Here is a 19,775-nt window from a genome sequence, read left to right on the forward strand (position 1 = left end):
ATTGGTCTACAATCTCCCCCAACCCCTGCCCTCCCCATCCTGAAGGCCTCCACTATGCAACCTTAATTCTGGATTCCTGTGATAACCATAATACCCTATCACATATCATTTTTAAACTGTTTTCTCCCTCATCTGTTTCAATGCAGTATACATAATCTATGCAGTTTTTCTCAGTCTTACCCCAACCCTGATGTCAGTCCCATTCTACAACAGTGGCACTATGCAGTATTTGTCTTTGTGTGACTGAGATATTTTACTCATCCTAATGTCCTCCAGAGTCACCCATTTTGAATAATATTGCATGAGCTCCTTGTTTTTTAATTCAGCGTAGTATTTCATTGTGTGAATATACCACATGCTCTCCATCCATTCCTTTGTTGATGGGCACTTAGGTTGTTTCCAACTCCTTGATATTGTGAACAAAGCCGTGATAAACATGGGTGCGTATATATATGCTTGGATGCTGGTTATGGTCTCTTTAGAGTATGTTCTAGCCATTTTTTAATGCTCTTTGGCAGTATTTTGCTTGCATGTGATATTGATCATATTGTTCAACAGTTTCTACATTAAATTGGATTGTCTTTCTTGGGAATGGAAACAAATAGGTTTATCTGTGTTTGGCTATGCAAGGGCATTTGACTCTGTGGATCACAACAAATTTTGCCTAGCTCTGAAGAGAATGGGAATCTCAAAACATTCAATTTTACTTATGTAAAACCTATAATTGACCAGGAGGCAGTCATCAGAACAGAGGAAAAGAAACACTGCATGGTTCAAAACAGGAAAGGTGTATGCCAAGGATGCATGCTATCTTTACACCTTTTCAATCTATATGTGGAACAGATCATCCAGGAGAATGAGCTCTATAAGGAGAAATGTGACATCATGATTGGAGGAAGAACTCATCAACAACCTGTGTTATGCAGATGATACAATCTTGTTTGCTGAAACTGAGGAGGACCAGAGGCGTTTGCTGTAGAAAGTCAAAGACTGTAGCCTTCAATATGGATTGAAGGTCAACATCAAGAAAACAAAGATTCTCACCACTGGGACAATTGGCAGCATAATGATAGATGTTTACAAGATGGAGATTGTTAATGGCTTCAGTTTGCTTGGCTCCACAATCAACTCTTGGTGCCAGCAGGCAGGAAATCAAAAGATGGATTGCATTAAGAAAGTCTGGCATGGACCTCTTCAGAGGACTGAAAAGGAACTATGTCAAGTCTGGACATTAAGGTGCACATGATCCAGGCCATAGTCTTTGCAATTACTTGTTATGCATCATAAAGTTGGACAGTGACTAAGGACGACAGAAGGAGAATTGATGCCTTTGAGACACGGTACTGAAAAAGAGTATTGAATATACCATGGACTGCTAGGAGAACAAACAGGTTCATCCTGGAAAGGGTGAATCCCATCTGACATACTTTGAGCAAGGAGTGACCAGCTCTTAGAGAGGGACATTGTGTTTATAAGGGTGGAGGCAAAGTGCAAGAGAGAAAGATCCTAGATGGTATGGATTGATTAAATGACTGGGGTAATGAAGGTAAGTGTGTCAGAGACAACACAGTTGGTGCAAGATAGAGCAGGATTCAGAGCTGTTATATATACAGTCACTATGAGTCGCATGTAACAAGAACATGGTAAAAATAATCATAACTGTGAAACTAGAGGCCAATTATTTAATTTTGTTGTTTCAATAGTGTGATTGAAGCAAAGTTGAACTTCAATTCCAGTAAAGTTTTCATTTATTAGATTACTGATGAAGTTATTGAGTTCTATTTAGACATACCTGATTATGTATTTAATTTCAGAGAATCCTGGTTTTTGGATAAGTGAAAGTGTTACTTTTCCCTGTCTAGTGAGGATTTAAAAAGACTGCAAACAATGTAGCCAACAAGATAGTGTTACAGAGCAGAAAACATTAAATATTTGCTCCACCAAATGATAATTCTGTACCTTGGATAGGTCATTTAAACAGAGCATCAGTATGTTTTTAAAATGAGAATACCAATATTTACCAAGATTTAGAATTAGCAAACACTTACCACATGGTCTCTGCTTAGTACTAAAATTTGAAAGAAATCTAAAGATGTGAGTCATTAATTTTTAGTGTGTATTGAGGGGATAAGACAGCAGAAAGTAAGAATGAGAGGCCACTGAGAAGACATAAAACAGGAAATAATGTGATAGCTTCACTTTAATACTCTTTCTGGATTGTTCTTCAATAAGCATGATTTTTTTTTCCTTCTTCACATCCTTCAGTTCTTTACTCAAATAGCATGTAAGGATGCTCTTAGTTGCCCTATAAACAATTTAAACTCTTCTTCTCGAGATATTTTCTAATGTCTTCCCTTTGTAATGCTTAGCAAAATCATAATCAAAATACACATACATTGAGACGAAAAGGAATCTTAGAACACCTGACTATGCTCATGCAAAACCTATACTTGTACCATGAGGAAATCATCAGAACCAAGAAAGAAAGCAATGCATGGTTCAAAATCAGAAAAGGAGTACATTCGGAATTTGTCCTATCTCCCTACCTTTTCAATTCACATGTTGAAGAAATCATTTGAGAGCCTGGACCTTATGAGGGTCAATGTGGCATCAGGATTATAGGAAGACTCATCAACATCCTACCTCATGCAGAAGATAAAATCTTACTTGCAGAAACTGAGGAGGACCTGAAACATTTGCTGCAGAGGGTCAAGGACTATAGTTTGAAATGTGAATTGAAGCTCAACATAAAGAAAATTAAGGTTTTCACCATTGGGCCAATTGGCAGCACTAATAAATGGAGAACAGATTGAGAATGAGATTGTTAACAATTTCAGCTTGTTCACTTCAACAAATCAACATTCTTGTCACTAGCAGTCAGGAAATCAAAAGATGAACTACATTAGGAAAATTTGCTGTCAGGGTCCTCTCTAGAGCCCTGAAAAGCAACATGTCAGTCTAGAGAATGAGGTGCATCTGATCCAGGCCATGGTCTTTGCAATTACTTGTTATTCATCAGAGAGCTGGACAATGATCAAGGATGATAGAAGAATTAATGCCCTTGAATTGTGGTGCGGTAAGAGAGTACTGAACATATCATGGACTTCCAACAGAATTAACAGTTCTGTCCTAGAGAGGATAAACCAAACTTCTCCTTAGACGCAAAAAATTTGAAACTCCATCTCACATGCTTTGAGCATGTAGCCAGGAGGGACCAACCTTTCAAAAAGAATATCATGCTTGAGTTCTTCAGTTCCTTAAACTTAAAAAATGCTGAGCCAGTTTGGCCCTTTTGATTTTCTGACTCCACCTCCTTGCACATTTCTTTGTAATACATTATTTTGTCTTCCTGCATTGCCTTTTGGAACCTTCTGTTCAGCTGTTTAATATCTTGATTTCTTCCCTTTGCTTTGGCTTCTTAGCACTCTAGTGCAATATTCAAGGGTTTGTTGTGTGTTTTTTTTGTGTTTGTTTTTTTTTCTGACATCCAACTTGGTCTTTTCTTTTGCCTCTGTCTTTGCAATGACTTTTTGCATTCTCCATGGATGATATTCTTTATATCTTGCCACAATTTATCTGGTCTTCACTCATTAGCGTTCAAGGACTCAAACCTATTCCTGAGATGGTTTTGAGCTTCATCAGCAATCTGCGTTATGCAAATGACACAACCCTGCTTCGTGAAACTGAGGAAGACTTGAGGTGCTTGCTGCAAATGGTCAAGGACTGTAGCCTCCAATCCGAACTGAAGCTCAACATCAAGAAAACAAAGATTCTCACCACTGTGCCGATTGGCAGCATCATAATGAATGGTGAAGAGATTGAGACTGTCAACAGCTTCAGTTTGCTTGGCTCTATAATCAACACTCTTGGTATGAGCAGCCAAGAAATGAAAAGAAAAATGGCATTGGGAAAGTCGGCTGTCAGAGATCTCTCCAAAGTACTGAAGAGCAATGATGTCAGTCTAGAGACTAAGGTGTTCCTGATATAGTCTAGGGTTTTGCAATAACTTTCTTCTATATGTCAGAAAGTTGGACATTGACTAGGGATGATGGAAAGAGAGTTGATGTCTTTGAGCTGTGGTGCTGGAGAAAAATACTAAATATACCAGGGACTGCTAGGGGAACAAACAAGTTCGTCCTGGAGAGGGTGAAGCCAGTCTGCTCCTTGGAGACAAGGATTCTGAAGCTAGCTTCATCTGACATATTTTAGATATGTTGCAAGATGGGATCAGTTCTTGGAGAGGGACTTCAAGCTTGGGAAGATGGAGGGACAGCGCAGAATAGAAAGACCCTCAATAAGGTAGAATGATTCAGTCACTGGGGTAATGGGGATAGGTGTGTTGGAGACAATAAGATTGGCACATGATGGAGCTGGGCTTAGGGCTGTTGTACATAGAGTCGCTAAGAGTCACAGGCAACTTTACAGCACATAACAAAAACAACACATATTTTGATTTCCTGACTGCTGCTACCATCGATGTTGATTGTGAATCCAAGTAAAATGAAATCACTGACAATTTCAATCTTTTCTCCTTTTATCATTATGTTGCCTATTGATTTGGTGATGAAGATGCTTGTTTTCTTGATATCATCTACATAATGTAAGTTGTTGCTGGGTCTTCCTTCATTATTGGTGTCATATTCTTCTTTATAAAGACCAGCTTCTCAAACTCTTTTCTCACTATACATAATGAGGAAAGAATAGATTAAAAGTAAGATAGAGAAGGCGATTCATTCAAATCAGCAAACCTTTATTGAGTCTTTACTGTTACAGATATCCTTCACTTCTGATAACTAGCTACCATCTACTGTTCCCTAAGACTGTCATTATCTTCGTGGCATCCATACAAGTCCTTTCAATATTAACTCATAGTTTATGAAGCAGTCTCTATCTTTCTGCCATTCCAATCTCCTGCTGAAAAAGAACTTAGGCTGTTTTCTGATCATCCAGTGATTACCTTTGTGAATTGGCTATATGTACATCTGGCTAGCCTGAGACAAATCCCAAAACATGTCCGACACTACAGAACCTGTCCATTAACGTTTGTTCACGGCAAAATTAATTTGCCTTATACAATAAAACATATGGTTAATTTAACCCTATTTTTTATAAGAATCTCCCACTAAACTCTTGCAAAGCCAGAAAAAGTAGGTTTTATTCTTCTTAGAAATTGGGTACATAAACAAATATTCTCTGGGTAGTAGACTGTCAAAGAAGTAAAAAGTAAGATTCTGCAGCAATTCCCTAAAACAAGCCCAGAGATTCTATAATAATTATAAGTTCTGAAAACTCATCTTCCTTTAAAAGAGTCTATCTAAATTTTGTGAGAATGAAGAAGAAAGAACATTTAACAAAAAAAGTAGGACTGGAGTTTACTTCTTGAACACAATATAAATTAAACCTCAGACACTATTATTTTCTTTTTCAACAGTAAATTTTAAAATAGCATTATTATTATTTTTAAGAAAATGTTTTCTCAATGAAAGAATCCTTTCTTTTACTTTTCCATAATTTTTGACTCATGTACTTATAACTTGTTAGTCAAATTTGTGTCTTCTAGGTTGCAACACCCCCATGATACATCTTCAAGGATATGAACATGTACGGCCAAGCACAATCAATTAGAGTGCATCTAAATTCCAAAATCAATCTCCATAATAGTCTATGTGTTTCCTACTGCCAAAAGGGCCCTTTAGAGTAGTGAGAGAAGATCTTCACCCTGAAACCCACAGCGTCCCTTTTCAGCAGGAAGTAGCTAAGAGAATACGCCATCCCCTTTTCCTTATGAATCAGGGTGAAGTCTCTCTCAGGGAGGAGTGATAGGGAATGGCAAAGGACACACCGACAAAGGAGATTGATTAATCAGAACTGACTTTGACAAGCACTGTGGCAATTGGACAATTAAAACAGACATTCGGATGGTGGGGAAGAAGAACAAACTGGGGAGGAGGGTAGAGAGAATGGTGCAGCAATGAAGGAATGAAAACCCAAAATCCCTGTAAATGTTCATTAAAACTAATAAAATTTAATAATAAAAAAAGAAAATGTTTTCTATTTTAAAATAGTTGCAAAAGTGTATAATTAGGATATATTTAGAGGAAATTATGATAAATTTAATAATTATCTCACAAAAAGGCAACTATTTTATAGACCACTGTTTAAAAAAGGAAAGCTTTACATAAACAGAGTCAACTAAAACAGATGTAATCAATTTTAAATATTTATCAGGAATGGGAAGAGGGGTAGAGAGAGAGGGGCAGCAAATAGTACATAGCATTGTCTGGTGTCTCCTGGTCAGCGAGTGGCACTGCCAAAGCAAAAATGTGAAGTTCAAATCCACGAGCTACTCCACAGGAAGAAGAAGAGCTAACCCCTGTCCTGTAATTTACACTCTGAAATCTGCTAAAAAAACAGCTATGAGTCCGTTTAAACTCCATGACACACAACAGTTAACAATAGGCGCATACTAAGATGGGTGAATTGAAAGATAGTATTGAATGAAAGAATGAATAGTACACTGTCACTAAAGAAAAAGGAGACACAGAGAAGTATAGAAGGATTCATGGAAATGAGAACTACAGGGAAGAAACTAAGAAAGTGCTATTACACTGCGTTTATTGAAATTAACATTGTAGAATAAAATGTTTATGAATGGCTGAATGAGAAGTTAAGTTGCTTTGATAATCTTCATTTAACTCACACACACGCGCACACACACACACAAAATTTTAAAGAGAATGCTGCTGTTTTGATATGGGCCATCAAGTCAGAACCAACCCACAGCTGACCCTCCAGCTGGTTTTCAGAGTCAGTAAATCACATAGGAGGAGACTGCCCATCTTTCTCCCATGGAGAAGCTGGTGCGATTGAACTCTGTGCCTTTGGGGTACAAGTGCAGGTTTTTACTAGGACACAAGAGCTCCCTAAAAAAATAAGTCATTGGAAAAAAATTATAATAGCCATAGACTCTTTCTTTGTGGTAATAATTAACAAGTCTGTTTTCTGTTAATAGTAATTTTCTTCTGCCCTTTATGGAACTGAATTTCATATTTTTAACTTAATAACAATATTACCTTTTTCAAAAGTTATAAAGACCTAAATGTATATAGAAAATGCCAAAAAAAATATTGCCATTTGTCTGCCAGAAAATAAGTATTTTCATAAATACATTAAGCAGTGGTTAAAAGCAAGGATTCGGGAGTAAACTTACTGGATTCAAATCACAGCTCCAGCACTCTACTAGTAATGTGACCCTGGTAAAATTAGTCAACCTCTCCTTGTTTCTAATTCCTTATCAACTAAATAAAGAAAATAATTATAGACTCTACCTCATTAGAGATGCGTGAATTAATTATGTCAAGCATTTAGAAAGGTGCTTAGTGCATAGTAGACTCTATGTTCATATTTGACATTACTATTTTAATCATCTCCAACTTGGCTTCAAACATTAAGTCTGTTACCTGGTTATTTAACTTTATAGTTATTAAATTTCCATTCTTACATTTTCACTGTTATCCAAAACTATTATGATCCAAACAGTCAAATTCTCTTGTTTAGTCAATAAACACACGTAAATATCTTTCTGGTATTCTCTGCTTTCACCCATGATTCATCTGCCACCAATAACAATATCCCTTTTCCACAGCCTTTTCTGAATCCAGTTTGAATTTCTGCCAGTTTCCAGTTTTTAGAGTTATTCAGTTATTTTTAAATAACCTTAAGCAAGATTTTACTTGTGTGTGATAGTAATTATACTACTTAATAATATCTTCTTACTACTGCCATGTTAGCAAGCTCTGGTGACCTACTGAGTAAGAAGCTATACTACCATCCCAAAGGCATGTGGTTCAACTTCCCCAGCTTCTCCACGGGAAAAAGATGAGCAATCAACTTTCAGGCACTTTGCTGCCTCTGAAAACACTCTTGAAGGTCTGCTATGGCTCAGGCCCTACTCAACGGTACACAACATTTCCACCTTATTTTTTTTGCCAATGCCTTCAGTGCACCTTAAACTTCTTCTTTCAGTACGACTAGTATTTGATCATATGCTCCTTCCAAAATAATTTAGCCTGACAAACTCTTTTTGATAGGTTGTTATAGTTGTTGTTGTTATGTACTATTGAACTGAAACCAACTCATAGCTCACCCTTCACTGTTCACAGACAGTAAATCACAAGGCTGGAGACTGTCCATCTTTCTGTCACATCTTTCTGGTGGATTCGAACAGTGAGAGTAGCTCAGGATATGGCAGGGTTCAGACTTGTGCACAGGGTCCTTATGTGTAGCAAGCAACTTGAGAGTACATAACAACAACATGAGAATTCAGTGTTCCATAAGCAAAAAGCACTTTTTCACCTCATTCATACCTGGAAACCAATAGTTAACTTATGTTTCATTTTTTTTAAAAATGTGGTCAAACATAATTTATCCTTTTGTGATTGACTTATTTTACACAACATAATGTCTACAAGTCCCATCCATATTATACTATAAAACACAACTTTGTTTCTCCTACTAGTTAAGTGTGTATGTAGCACCACATTGTGTCTATCCATTCATCTGTTGATGGACATTTAGATTTTTTACTTTTAGGCTATTGTTAACACTGATATCTCTGGTCTCAAGCTCTTCCAAGCATTTAATAAGAAGAGCACTGAAGGTATTGTCAAAATTTGAGGCCCCGGGGATTGATGGGATACCAATTGTCATGTTTCAACTAACAGATGCTGCCCTGCACATACTCATCAGTCTATGCTCAGAAATTTGGAGGACAGCTACTTGGCCAATTGATTGGAAGAGATTCACATTTGTTCCCATTCCCAAGAAAAGTGATCCAAAAGAATGTGGAAATTATCAAACAATATCATTAATATCGCACACAAGCAAAATATTGTTGAGGATCATCCAAAAACATCTAGAACAGAACATTAACAGAGAACCACCAGAAGTTTAAGCTGAGTTTAGAGGAGGCCGTGGCACCAGGGATATCATTACTTTTATTTCAGATGGATCCTGGGTAAAGCAGAGAATATATTAAAAAAAAGTCTCTGTGTTTTTAATTGACCATACAAAGGCATTTGACTGTGTGGGTCATAAAAAAAAACCCACAAAAAATTCATGGTTAATATTGAGAAGAATGGGAACCCCAAAGCACTTAATTATGCTCATACAAAACCTTTAGCTAGATGAGGAACCATCGTCCACACAGAGCAAGGGAACACTGCATGGTTTAAAATCAGGAAAGTTATGTATCAGGGTTGTATTCTTTCTTCATACCTATTCAATCTGCATGCTGAGTAAATCATTTGATAAACTGGACTCTGTGAAGAAGAATATGCCACCAGGATTGGAAAGACTCATCAACAAACCTGCATTATGTGGTTGACAAAACCTTGCTTGCTGGAAGTAAGAAGAACTTTAAAAACTTGCTGCAGAAAATCAAATATTATAGCCTTCAATATGTACTACATTTCAAAATCAGTAAGGCAAAAATTTTTACCACTTTACCAATAAGCATAATCATGATAGATGGAGAAAAGACTGAAATTGTCAACTTCGTCTTACTTGGATCACAGTCAACTTCTTTGGTATAAGCAGGCAGGAAATCAGGAGACATACTACATTCAGCAAGTCTGCTGTCAGAGATCCCTCAAATTTATTAAAGAGCAATGATGTCAGATGGAAGACTAAGGTTCTCCCTATTCAGGTCATAGTCTTTTCAATCATTTGAAAACTGGACAATAAATAAAACTGACAGAAGAACTGATGCTTTTGAGTTGTGGTGTTTGAGAAAAGCACGGAATATTTCATAGAGTGCAAAAAATATAAATAAATACATCTTGAAAAAAGTACACCAAAGTACTCCTTGGCAGCAAGGATGGCAAAGCTTCATCTCACATACTCTAGGAATGTTGCTAGGGAAGACTATTCCTTGGAAAGTGACATTATACTTCATAATGTCGAGGGTCAGCAAAAGAGAGGAAGAACCTCAACAAGATGGAGTGACACAGTGACTGCAGCAATGGGATCAAGTGTGTCAGAGATTACGAAGTTGGCACAGGATAGGACAGGGTTCAGATCTGCTGTTCAGTAGGTCACTTTGAGTCAAACACAATTTGATAGTACCTGATAACAATAATTGTATGTGTTCAGGAAGTTCCAGTGGCTCAGTGGTAAAAAGTTGTGCTGTCAACTTAAAGGCAAATGATTAGAACCAATCAACTGTTCTGCAGGAAAAAGATGGGTAATCTCCTGCTGTGTTACTTAACCGCCTCTGAAAGCTCTCTGGATGGTCAGCCATGAGTGGTTCTGACTCAACAGCACATAACAACAACAGAGCAAGTGTTTAGGTACAGAGATCATCTGGTCACAGAAAGTCTCACACTCAGAAGAGACCCATGTTCAGTTTAATCCTCTACTGTAAGAGTCCTGACATTCATAACAATTTTTAAAAAAAGAAACACGTATTTTCATTTTGCCATGTTGTTGTTATCAAATGATGACAATTTAACTACTAACTCATAGCAACTCTATGAACAACAGATTCAAGCCTTGTTTTATCCTGTGCCATCCTCACGACCTCTGCCATGCTACAGTCCATTGTTGTAAGCACTGTATCAATCCATCTAGTTGAGAGTCTCCCTCTTTTTCACCGACCCTCTAATTTTCCCAGACTTGCTTATGTAAAACCAAAGGCCTTATGCCCTTTTTCCAAGACTGGTGAACCCAGACAATATGCCAAATGTATGTGATACAAAGTTTTTCCTCTTTGAGGCACCCTGATTATATTTACTCCAACATAGGTTTGTTCTTTGTCAGTTCATGGTATATTCAACACCCACCAACCCCACAATTTAAATGAGTAAATTCTTCCTTAGTCTTCCTTATTCACTGTCCAATTTTTACATGCATATGAAGCAACAGAATATATCATAGGTTGGATCAGATGCACCTTATGACATCCTTGTTCTTCAGCACTTTCAAGAGGTCCTTGATTTGCTATCCTGTATGTTGATTACAGATTTCAAAAAAAAATTAAAGGCTTGAGATACTTGACAACTTCAATCTTTTTTTTTTCATTTATCATGATGTCGCATGTTTTTCTAGCTGTAAACATACTTGTTGTCTTGACTTTGAGGCTGTAGGGGTTTGGGTTTTTTTTTTTTCTTCTCCAGTAAGTTACTTAAGACTTTTCCATGTTCTACAAACACGTTTGTGTTATCCTCATACAGCAAGTTGTTGATTAGTCTTCCTCCAATATGGATGCTACATTCTTCTTAATATAGTATAGCTTCTCAAATTATTTGTTCAGCATATAGATTAAACAGGTATGGAAGAAAAATGTATCCATGACATTCATTTTTCTAGATTTGAAACCATGCCCTTGCCCTGTTCAAATGACTGATTCTATATATTTTTGCCTTAGCTATGACAAATCATATAGTCAATCCTGCTCAATACATGTCTATTAAACTCTGTTATGTGATTCAATAACTTGCACAGGTTGTTTCTATTTTAATAGCACACTCAAGAGCTCTCACACATTCTCTTTTTTTCCTCTCCAATCATAGATTCCCTCACTAAATTATCTTTGAATAAATCTGTCCCTCATCACTCATAAAGCCCCTGCCTTGGTCAAAAACACCCTAAAATTACTAGAACAAAGAACATGTATTCAAACAACAAAGGGAAATCTAGAAACAATGATTTAAGACTCTAGGAACAAGGTGTGAGTGGCTGTACCAACAGATTTTTAGTAATGACTGGGATTACTTTTTGTACTTTGATGTTATGTGCCATAGAATCTCCTGTGACTCATAGCAACTCTACGTACACCGTCAGAACTCCATCTATCCTGAGTCAGTCTCACTGTCTCCAACATACCTATCCCCTGTTACCCCAGTTACTAAATCAATCCATCTCATCCTGGATCTTCCTCTCTTGTGCTGTCCCTCACAATTGGACTGGACCTCACCATGGAAAATTTCCTTATTCTTTGATTTAAAAAAAAAACCAACTTAGAAACTATAAAATTATATCATTAGAAGAAGAATCCTTCTAAGTTGATATTTATCTTCCTCAAGATCTTCCTATACTCCCCCATATCACAGTGACTTTAAAAATGCATTCATGTACTATACAACACTTATTTCATCAACTTGTGAGGTCAATTCCTCCTCATTTTGAAGCAGAATATAGTTTGGTGACTTTCTAATGGCATAAGGTGGTCAAAATAATACTATATTACATCCAAGGCTAAGACACTAAAAGAACAGTTAGTTGGATCTCTGAATAGTAACATAAGAAGGTCAGGGATCATGTTTCCTATTGCCAAAGTGGCCCTTTAGTGTAGTGAGAGAAGATCTTCACCCTGAAACCTACAGCATCCCTTTTCAGCAGGAAGTAGCTAAGAGAATACGCCATCCCCTTTTCCTTATGAATCAGGGTGAAGTCTCTCTCAGGGAGGAGTGATAGGGAATGGCAAAAGACACACTGACAAAGGAGATTAATCAGAACTGGCTTTGACAAGCACTGTGGCAATGGGACAGTTAAAACAGACTTTCAAGGGGGGGAAAGAGGAACGAACTGGGGTGAGGGTAGAGAAAATAGTGCAACAATTAATGAATGGAAACCCAAAATCTATGTAAATGTTCATTTAAATTAATAAAATTTAATAATAATTAAAAAAACGAAATTTGAGGGAAAAAAGAAAAGAAAAAAAAAAAAGAAGATCAGGCATCCTAAGTCATGGAAAGAACTTCTACTTGGCTCTCTGAATGCTCATATAAGAAAGTCAGATATCCCAAAACACTATACCACAAGGAAGTTCAAGCCACAAAGAGAGACCACACATAGATGTTTTGGTTGACAGCTACTCTGAGATCCAATCCAATAATCACTAGAAGGTTGTTACAAACAAAGTAACAAGCTATTAAATTTTTCTTGCCCCTAAGAATATAAGGAACCCTTAGCTGTCAAGCCTTCTCATGGCCTAAATAAAATGAAGCCGTTAAAAGCCATTTCTAACTATGCCTTGTCATAATTCCTGATCCATTAAATCCTTGTACATAATAAAAGTCATTTATATTATTAATATCTAGAGTACCGTATTGTTTAGCAACAGTAACTGAAACAGGGTTAGACCAACACAATGAGGCAGTTCACAGCAGAGTTCAGGATGTACAATGTCTGTTAGGCACTGCACACTGCAATAGTTAAAACACTCCCAAACCCACTCCAAATTATCTAATAAAATACTGTCCCAAATAGATAATCAAGAGCAGTGAGACATGTATAACAGTAGAACTTAAGAGTGTTAGATTAAGAAATAAAACACAGGATAAAAAATTGTTTATACATTAGTTGGTACTCTCCCATTACCAAGGATGTAATACCATGGCCATTCCAATACTTTGAGGTGAAGGCTCCTTGAATACTAAAGCACAATAATTTATCGAAGAGACCACTGACTGCTGACACTGGCAGTGCATTTGAGGGAACCACTGCTTTTTCGAGTTGCTCTCTTACAATCTCTGTCCAGTGGTTGGGATGGCCTGTGGAAATCAGAGAGAACTTTCCCTCACAACAAAGAAACAACAACAACAACAAACCAAATCCATAAAGAAAACCCAGGAAATTAGCAAGAAGTAAAGGAAAGAGGTCAACTTGACTACCTGTCAGAGTAAAAAGAGGGATTTTGAGATCATGCAACAAAACCAGAAGGCAGCTAATGAGAAGTCTTTGCAGAACAGAGAAAAATGATGACTGGCTAATTTTGAAAACTTGGGTGCTACTGCTAACTAGGTGTGTAATACATTCTAAGATCAAGATTACGTAGAGTGAACTGTCAATACATATGTTATCACTTATCCTTATAAAACAGTCTATATTAAACTTTACCTTTTGACCTGATTTAGTGTGATGTTTTAGAGCTCCTCTTTGAAAAATAAAACATCAAGCATGCATGCACCATAAAAAAAAGCCACAATAATTTCTCAATATAAGATGAGTAATTGTGAAGGGATCAGAAGTCTTGGTTAAAAAGAACACTAGAGGCTGGAAAACAAAATTTAATAAACAGTCATCCCAGGTAGTGTGAGGAAAGCAAAAGTGTCAAATTACTGCAATGAAATAAAATTCTAGTAGAAAATCTAAAGGCGGATGTATATGAAGATCTAGGGATTACTCAGCAATGCAGTAGCCTAGTGGCACACTGGCATCAACAATGGGTTCAAACATACCCATAATTATGGAGAGGACACAATACAGGACACTGTTTTGTGCTGTTGTACATAATGTCCCTCTGAGCTGAAACCAACTTAATGGTAACAAACAACAGAAACAACCTGACTCCAAAACCTTTGTCCTTGACCACTGCAAAGGCTCATTCATTATTAACACAAATCCAAGTGAACTAATCAATCATTCATATGTTGTTGTTATGTGTGGTCGAGCCACCTATGACTCATAATGAACCTATGTACAACAGCCCTACACCCTGCTCTATCCTGTGCCAATCAATTCATCTCATTGAGGGTCTTCCTCTCTTGTACTGTCCTTCCCCCATCCCAAGAATGGCATCCCTCTCAAAGGTCTTATCCCTCCCTGCAACATGTCCAAAGTATGTCAGACGAAGCTTCAGAATCCTTGCCTCCAAGGAGCAGCCTGGTCTCACCCTCTCTAGGATGAACTGGTTGTTCTCCTAGCAGTCCATGGTATATTCAATACTCTTCTCTAGCACCACAGATCGAAGGCATCAATTCTCCTTCTATCATCCCTAGTTATTGTCCAAATTTCTGATGGATAATTCTTGACCTTCTAAACCAAGCACTTCAGGTCCTCCTCAATTTTAGCCAGCAAGCAAGGTTGTGTCATTTGCATAATGCAAATTGTTGATGAGTCTAACTCCAATCTTTATGCCACATTATACATAAGAAAAATGCACATATGAGAAGTCAGATTGGGAAATTTTTTTTTATTTCAGGTTTTTAGTAAGGGATTGAATAAGAACATAGTTGTTGTGGTGGTGGAAGTGTACTGTCAGGTCATAAGTGACCATAGCTGAACCTCTGGCAGGTTTTGAGATGCAGTTAATTACACAGAAGGAGACTGTCCTTACTTCTCCCTAGAACAGCTGGTATATTCAAACCATGTGCCTTCAAGATTGTAGTGAAGCTTCTTGCCACTAGGCCACCAGAGATCCCTAGAATACAATTAAGGAAAAAATATCTGGGGAAGGGACTTGCATTATTTCAAGCTGTAGGTAAATCAAGACAAGTCTTTAAAATGTAATTTTTTTAAACATGTAAGTCATTCTGATTCTCAAAGATTTGTTATGTCTTTAACTTTGGTAAAAAAAAATAAAAGGTTTTTTTTCTAGGTACCAAATACATCCTGGACAGGTGACTAGTACATAAATCAAAGAAAGTAGAAAGCATTCTTTATAACTATTGTTGTTGATTACCTTTGAGTTGAGCACAACTCATAGCAACCCTCTGAACAAAAGGCCTGAAGCCCCTCTGCAACTATCAACATTTATCAAAGTTCACAGAGTTTCCAGAGGCATGGTATTTAGGAAGGGGATACCACTCCATTATTGTGGAAAATATTTAGGTCTAAAGGACAGAGGGAAACTGCAATAGATGGAATAAACAATACTTAAAGAGGTAAAAAGGCAAAATCTTCAATGACCCAAAAAACATCAAAGAAGATAGAAGAAATATACAAAGTCACTGTTCCAAAAAGAACTGGCTGACAGAACCAATTCTGGAAGTAGCAGGTGATCCAACAGAATGTGAAAATTACAGAACATTATTACTAATATCACACGCAAACAAAATCTTGCTAAAGAATATCCAAAAATCAACCAGAACAGGACATTGACAGGAAACTGCTAGAAATACAAGCTGGGTTTAGAAGAGGCAGTGGCACTAAGGATACCATTGATGATATCAGAGGGACCTTGGCTGAAAGCAGAGTACCAGAAAGATGTCTATTTGAGTTTTGTTAACTATGCAAATACATTTGACTGTGTTAATCATGACAAATTGTGTCTAACATTGAGAAGAGTGGGAATTCCAGAAACAGTCAAGGATATATCTTTTCTCCATACTTTTTGAATATATATGCTGAACAAATCATTCAAGAGGCTAGACTTTAAGAAGAAAATGGCTTCAGCATTGGAGGAAGACTCGTCTACAACCTGTGTTACACAGATGATACAACCATGTTTGCCAAAACTGAGGAGGACTTGAAGCATTTGCTGCAGAAGATCAAGGGCCACAGCCTTCCATATGAAATGCATTGCAACATCAAGAAAACAAAGACCCTCTTCACTAGGCCAATAGAGAGAGGAAGAAAAGACTGAAGTTGTTAACTATTTCATCTTGCCCAGATCTACAATCAACACCCTTGGCAACAGCAGTCAGGAAATTCAAAGATGAGTAGCATTGGAAAATTTTGCTGTCAAGGACTGTTGAAGAGTGCTAAAGAGCAACAATATCAATTTAGAGACTAAAATGCACCTGATCCATGCCATAGTCTTCTCAGTTACTTGCTATGCATCTGAGAGCTGGACAATGAATAAGGATGACAGAAGAACTGATGTCTTTAGATTGTGGTGCTTGAGAAGAATACTGAACATACCATGGACTGCCATGAAAACAAACAGGTCTGCCTGGAGAGGACAAAACCCGGTTGTTCCCTGGAGGCAAGGATTTTGAAACTCCATTTCACATACTTTGCGCATGTTGTCAGGAGGAGTAAGTCCTTGAGAAAGGACATCATTCTTGAAAGGTTGGGGGGTCAAGCACAGGATAGAGGGGTCTTGGATGAGATGGACTGACATAGTTGACACAGTGACTGGGGTCAGGTGTGTCAGAGAGAGTTAAGCTGGCCCAGCAGACGGCGAGGTTCAGAGTCATAGGATCACTGTGTGTCATGCTGTACTCAAGGGCACACAACAACACTTGTTCATCATTCAGACACACACACATTATCAAAAGCAAACAAAACCTATGATCATTTCAAGAGGAAATAATTTTTACCATCTGCAGAAAAGCAATTTAAATGATAACATTTTATGAATATCAATCATATGTCATTCAGAATGTAAGATTCAGGATATAAAGAGGTTAACAAACAGAAACTTGAAAGTTGGGAGTTCACGAAAATGTAAATAAAACATATAAAGCAATTAATGTTTCCTTTGGTCTTGGAAATTATCAATTGAAAATGTTATCTAATTGTGTTCTTACATGGAAATCTCCTACCTCTCAAAACACAAGTTTTGTACATGTACATGGCATACAGAACCATGTACATAATTATAAGGCACTTCATGACACAGAATGCATCCAAATCATGCAAATACTGTTTTTCATCAAAATAATAATACCTGGAAAAGTATTTTATAAGAACGAAACTGTTATATAAATTTCATTATAATTACCACGCATTAAATTTCCAATCTATGATGCAGCAACAAAAAACAGAGCATCTTGGTTTTCAGTATTTTCAACTTAATTGTACCAAAATGTCTCTGTCTGACATTTATTCCATTTTGGTGGAATATTAAATAGGTTATATATCATACTGAATTTTCAAACAGACTTTTATTTTGAAAAAGAATTTAAATCTCACAAGACAATTTCAAAAGGAAAAGTTTTTACTATACTCACCACTTTCAAAACAAGCATCAAAAATGAGATGTCCTTTCTTGGGCAGTCCACAGTATCCAGCTGGAAGTACTATATATTTGCTCACATTTCCTCCGATGGCATCATCAATTCCCATATCATTGCCTATTTTATTTAAAAAAATATATTAGACATAAATAAAAATAGTCAGTTATAAGCATACTAAAAAATTAAAAGTCCAATAGAATTTCTTCATTAATTTTCTCCTCCCCCTGTTGTGTCCTGTTGTGCACTGTTTACCTAGGCAGTAAAAAGTAACGATATTCTAGGAAAAACTAGAAATAAATTGTATTTTTAAATTATAAAAGTATGTAATAAAATCTCTACCACTACAAATTATTTGTAAGTCCAAAATCATTTATTTCATTCCCTTTAATTTATTTCATTCCCTTGAGTTTCAACTTCTCTCATAATAAAAAGAGAGCACTAAAAACTACTTTCAAAATTGTGTTTTAAGAGTTAAATCTCTAAAACAAGCTATGATAACTAAAACCCAGATGTTCCTTCTTGTTGTTGATATGTGCCTTCAAGTTGGAACTGACTCACTACTGACCCTCCATCAGGTTTTCAGAGGCAGTAAATCACATGGGAGGAGATTTCTCATCCTTCTATGGAGCAGCTGGTGAATTCAAACTGTGTGCCTTTGGAATTGCAGTGTAGCACCTTCCCACTAGGCCACGAGAACTTCCTAGATGTTTATCAGTTATTTAATAAGTGGTTGTGCATTATATTTTTTCATAAATACACATGCATTTCTTTTAATATGAATAAAGCAATAGAATTAAAATTAACAGTGACTTCCAAATGCCCCAACATATGTTATAAAGTAGTGAGTTGAGAAACCATGGAATGAACACAGAAATATTATTTCTTGCTAACAACAAAATTTTTTTTTAAAATTTGAACTTTGACTTGAGATACAGAAAGCTCTGAAGGGCATTACTTTCACCTTAACAATAAGAACAAGGTGCTAAATTACAAAATAATAACTTTCATCAAATCCACCAGAAACTGAGGTTAAAGGGTAACAAAATAATGTATGCAAGAAAATTTAGATCCTAACCTTCCCCACACAAAAAGTAAATAAATAAATAAAAATTAATAGAAAGCAAGCAATGACTCATTTAGAGCAAAGCCCAGGAGGAAGAGATGTTGACTCTTAAATACAGATAAAAGTTACAGAAAACTTCTCATCAGAAATTAAACAAACCAAAAGCAAAACAAGTAATATCTCTAAACGAGTTAAAGGGGGGATAAAAAGTCATCATAGCATTCTACACCAGAAAAAAAACCAAAAACAAAACACCACATTTCCAAACTGAAGGATGCAATAAAAATATACTGTGAAAAATCAAAGCTTAGAGAATTTATTCTCCGCATCCCTTTAGTATCAGAAATATTAAAGAGCATTCTTTAGAAAGAAGAAAAATGGTGTCAGAATTAAACTAGAATTTTAATTTTAAAAATATTAAAGGGCTCCAGAAAATACAGATAATACTCAAATTTTTTTCTACCATTTTTAATCACTCAAGTACTTGCTACAGAATTACAGCTTTTAATATGGATTACATATCAATATCAAGGAAATCAAGATCCTTACCACTGGACCAATAGGCAACATCATGATAGACTAAGAAAATACTGAAGTTGTCAGTGGTTTTATTTCACTTGTATTTACAATTGACATCCCTGGTATCTATCTACATCCCAGAAATAAAAATATGTTGCACTGGGGGAAAATTGCTGTCAAGATGATCTTCAAAGTGCTAAAGAGCAAGGATGTCAATTTAAAGACTAAGGTGTGCCTAACCCAAGCCATGGTTTTGTAAATTGCTTCTTTGGCATCTAAAAATGCAAATAATTAATGAGAATATCAGAAGAAAAATGAATGCCTATGAATGATGGTGCTGCAAAAAAGTATTGAAGATCTATGGGCTGCCAAGTGAACACATAAATCTTCCTAGGAGAAAATGTGGTCAGGGTGCTCCTCAGAGGCAGGTGAAACTCTTTCTCACACATTCAGGGCATGTTGTCAAGAGAGGTCAGTTCCTGGACAAAGAAGTCATGCTTGGAAAGGTG

General features: G+C 36.6%; 1 protein-coding gene across 1 annotated transcript in view; it reads right to left on the minus strand.

Annotated features, from left to right (window-relative positions):
• Positions 1–18,636, minus strand: part of AGBL4 (ATP/GTP binding protein-like 4) — a 1,996,071-nt gene extending 1,977,435 nt beyond the window's left edge. Inside the window, exons 1-2 of the mRNA XM_006879803.1 lie at positions 18,618–18,636; positions 17,679–17,801 (exon numbers count right to left, since the gene is read on the minus strand). Coding sequence (XP_006879865.1) covers positions 17,679–17,801; positions 18,618–18,636 — 142 coding nt within the window. The remainder of the gene's footprint in view (positions 1–17,678; positions 17,802–18,617) is intronic.
• Positions 18,637–19,775: the final 1,139 nt, after the last annotated feature.

Source organism: Elephantulus edwardii, unplaced genomic scaffold (genome assembly GCF_000299155.1).
Source record: "Elephantulus edwardii isolate Elephantulus edwardi_28Jun2011 unplaced genomic scaffold, EleEdw1.0 scaffold00005, whole genome shotgun sequence".
Taxonomy (NCBI): Eukaryota; Metazoa; Chordata; class Mammalia; order Macroscelidea; family Macroscelididae; genus Elephantulus; species Elephantulus edwardii.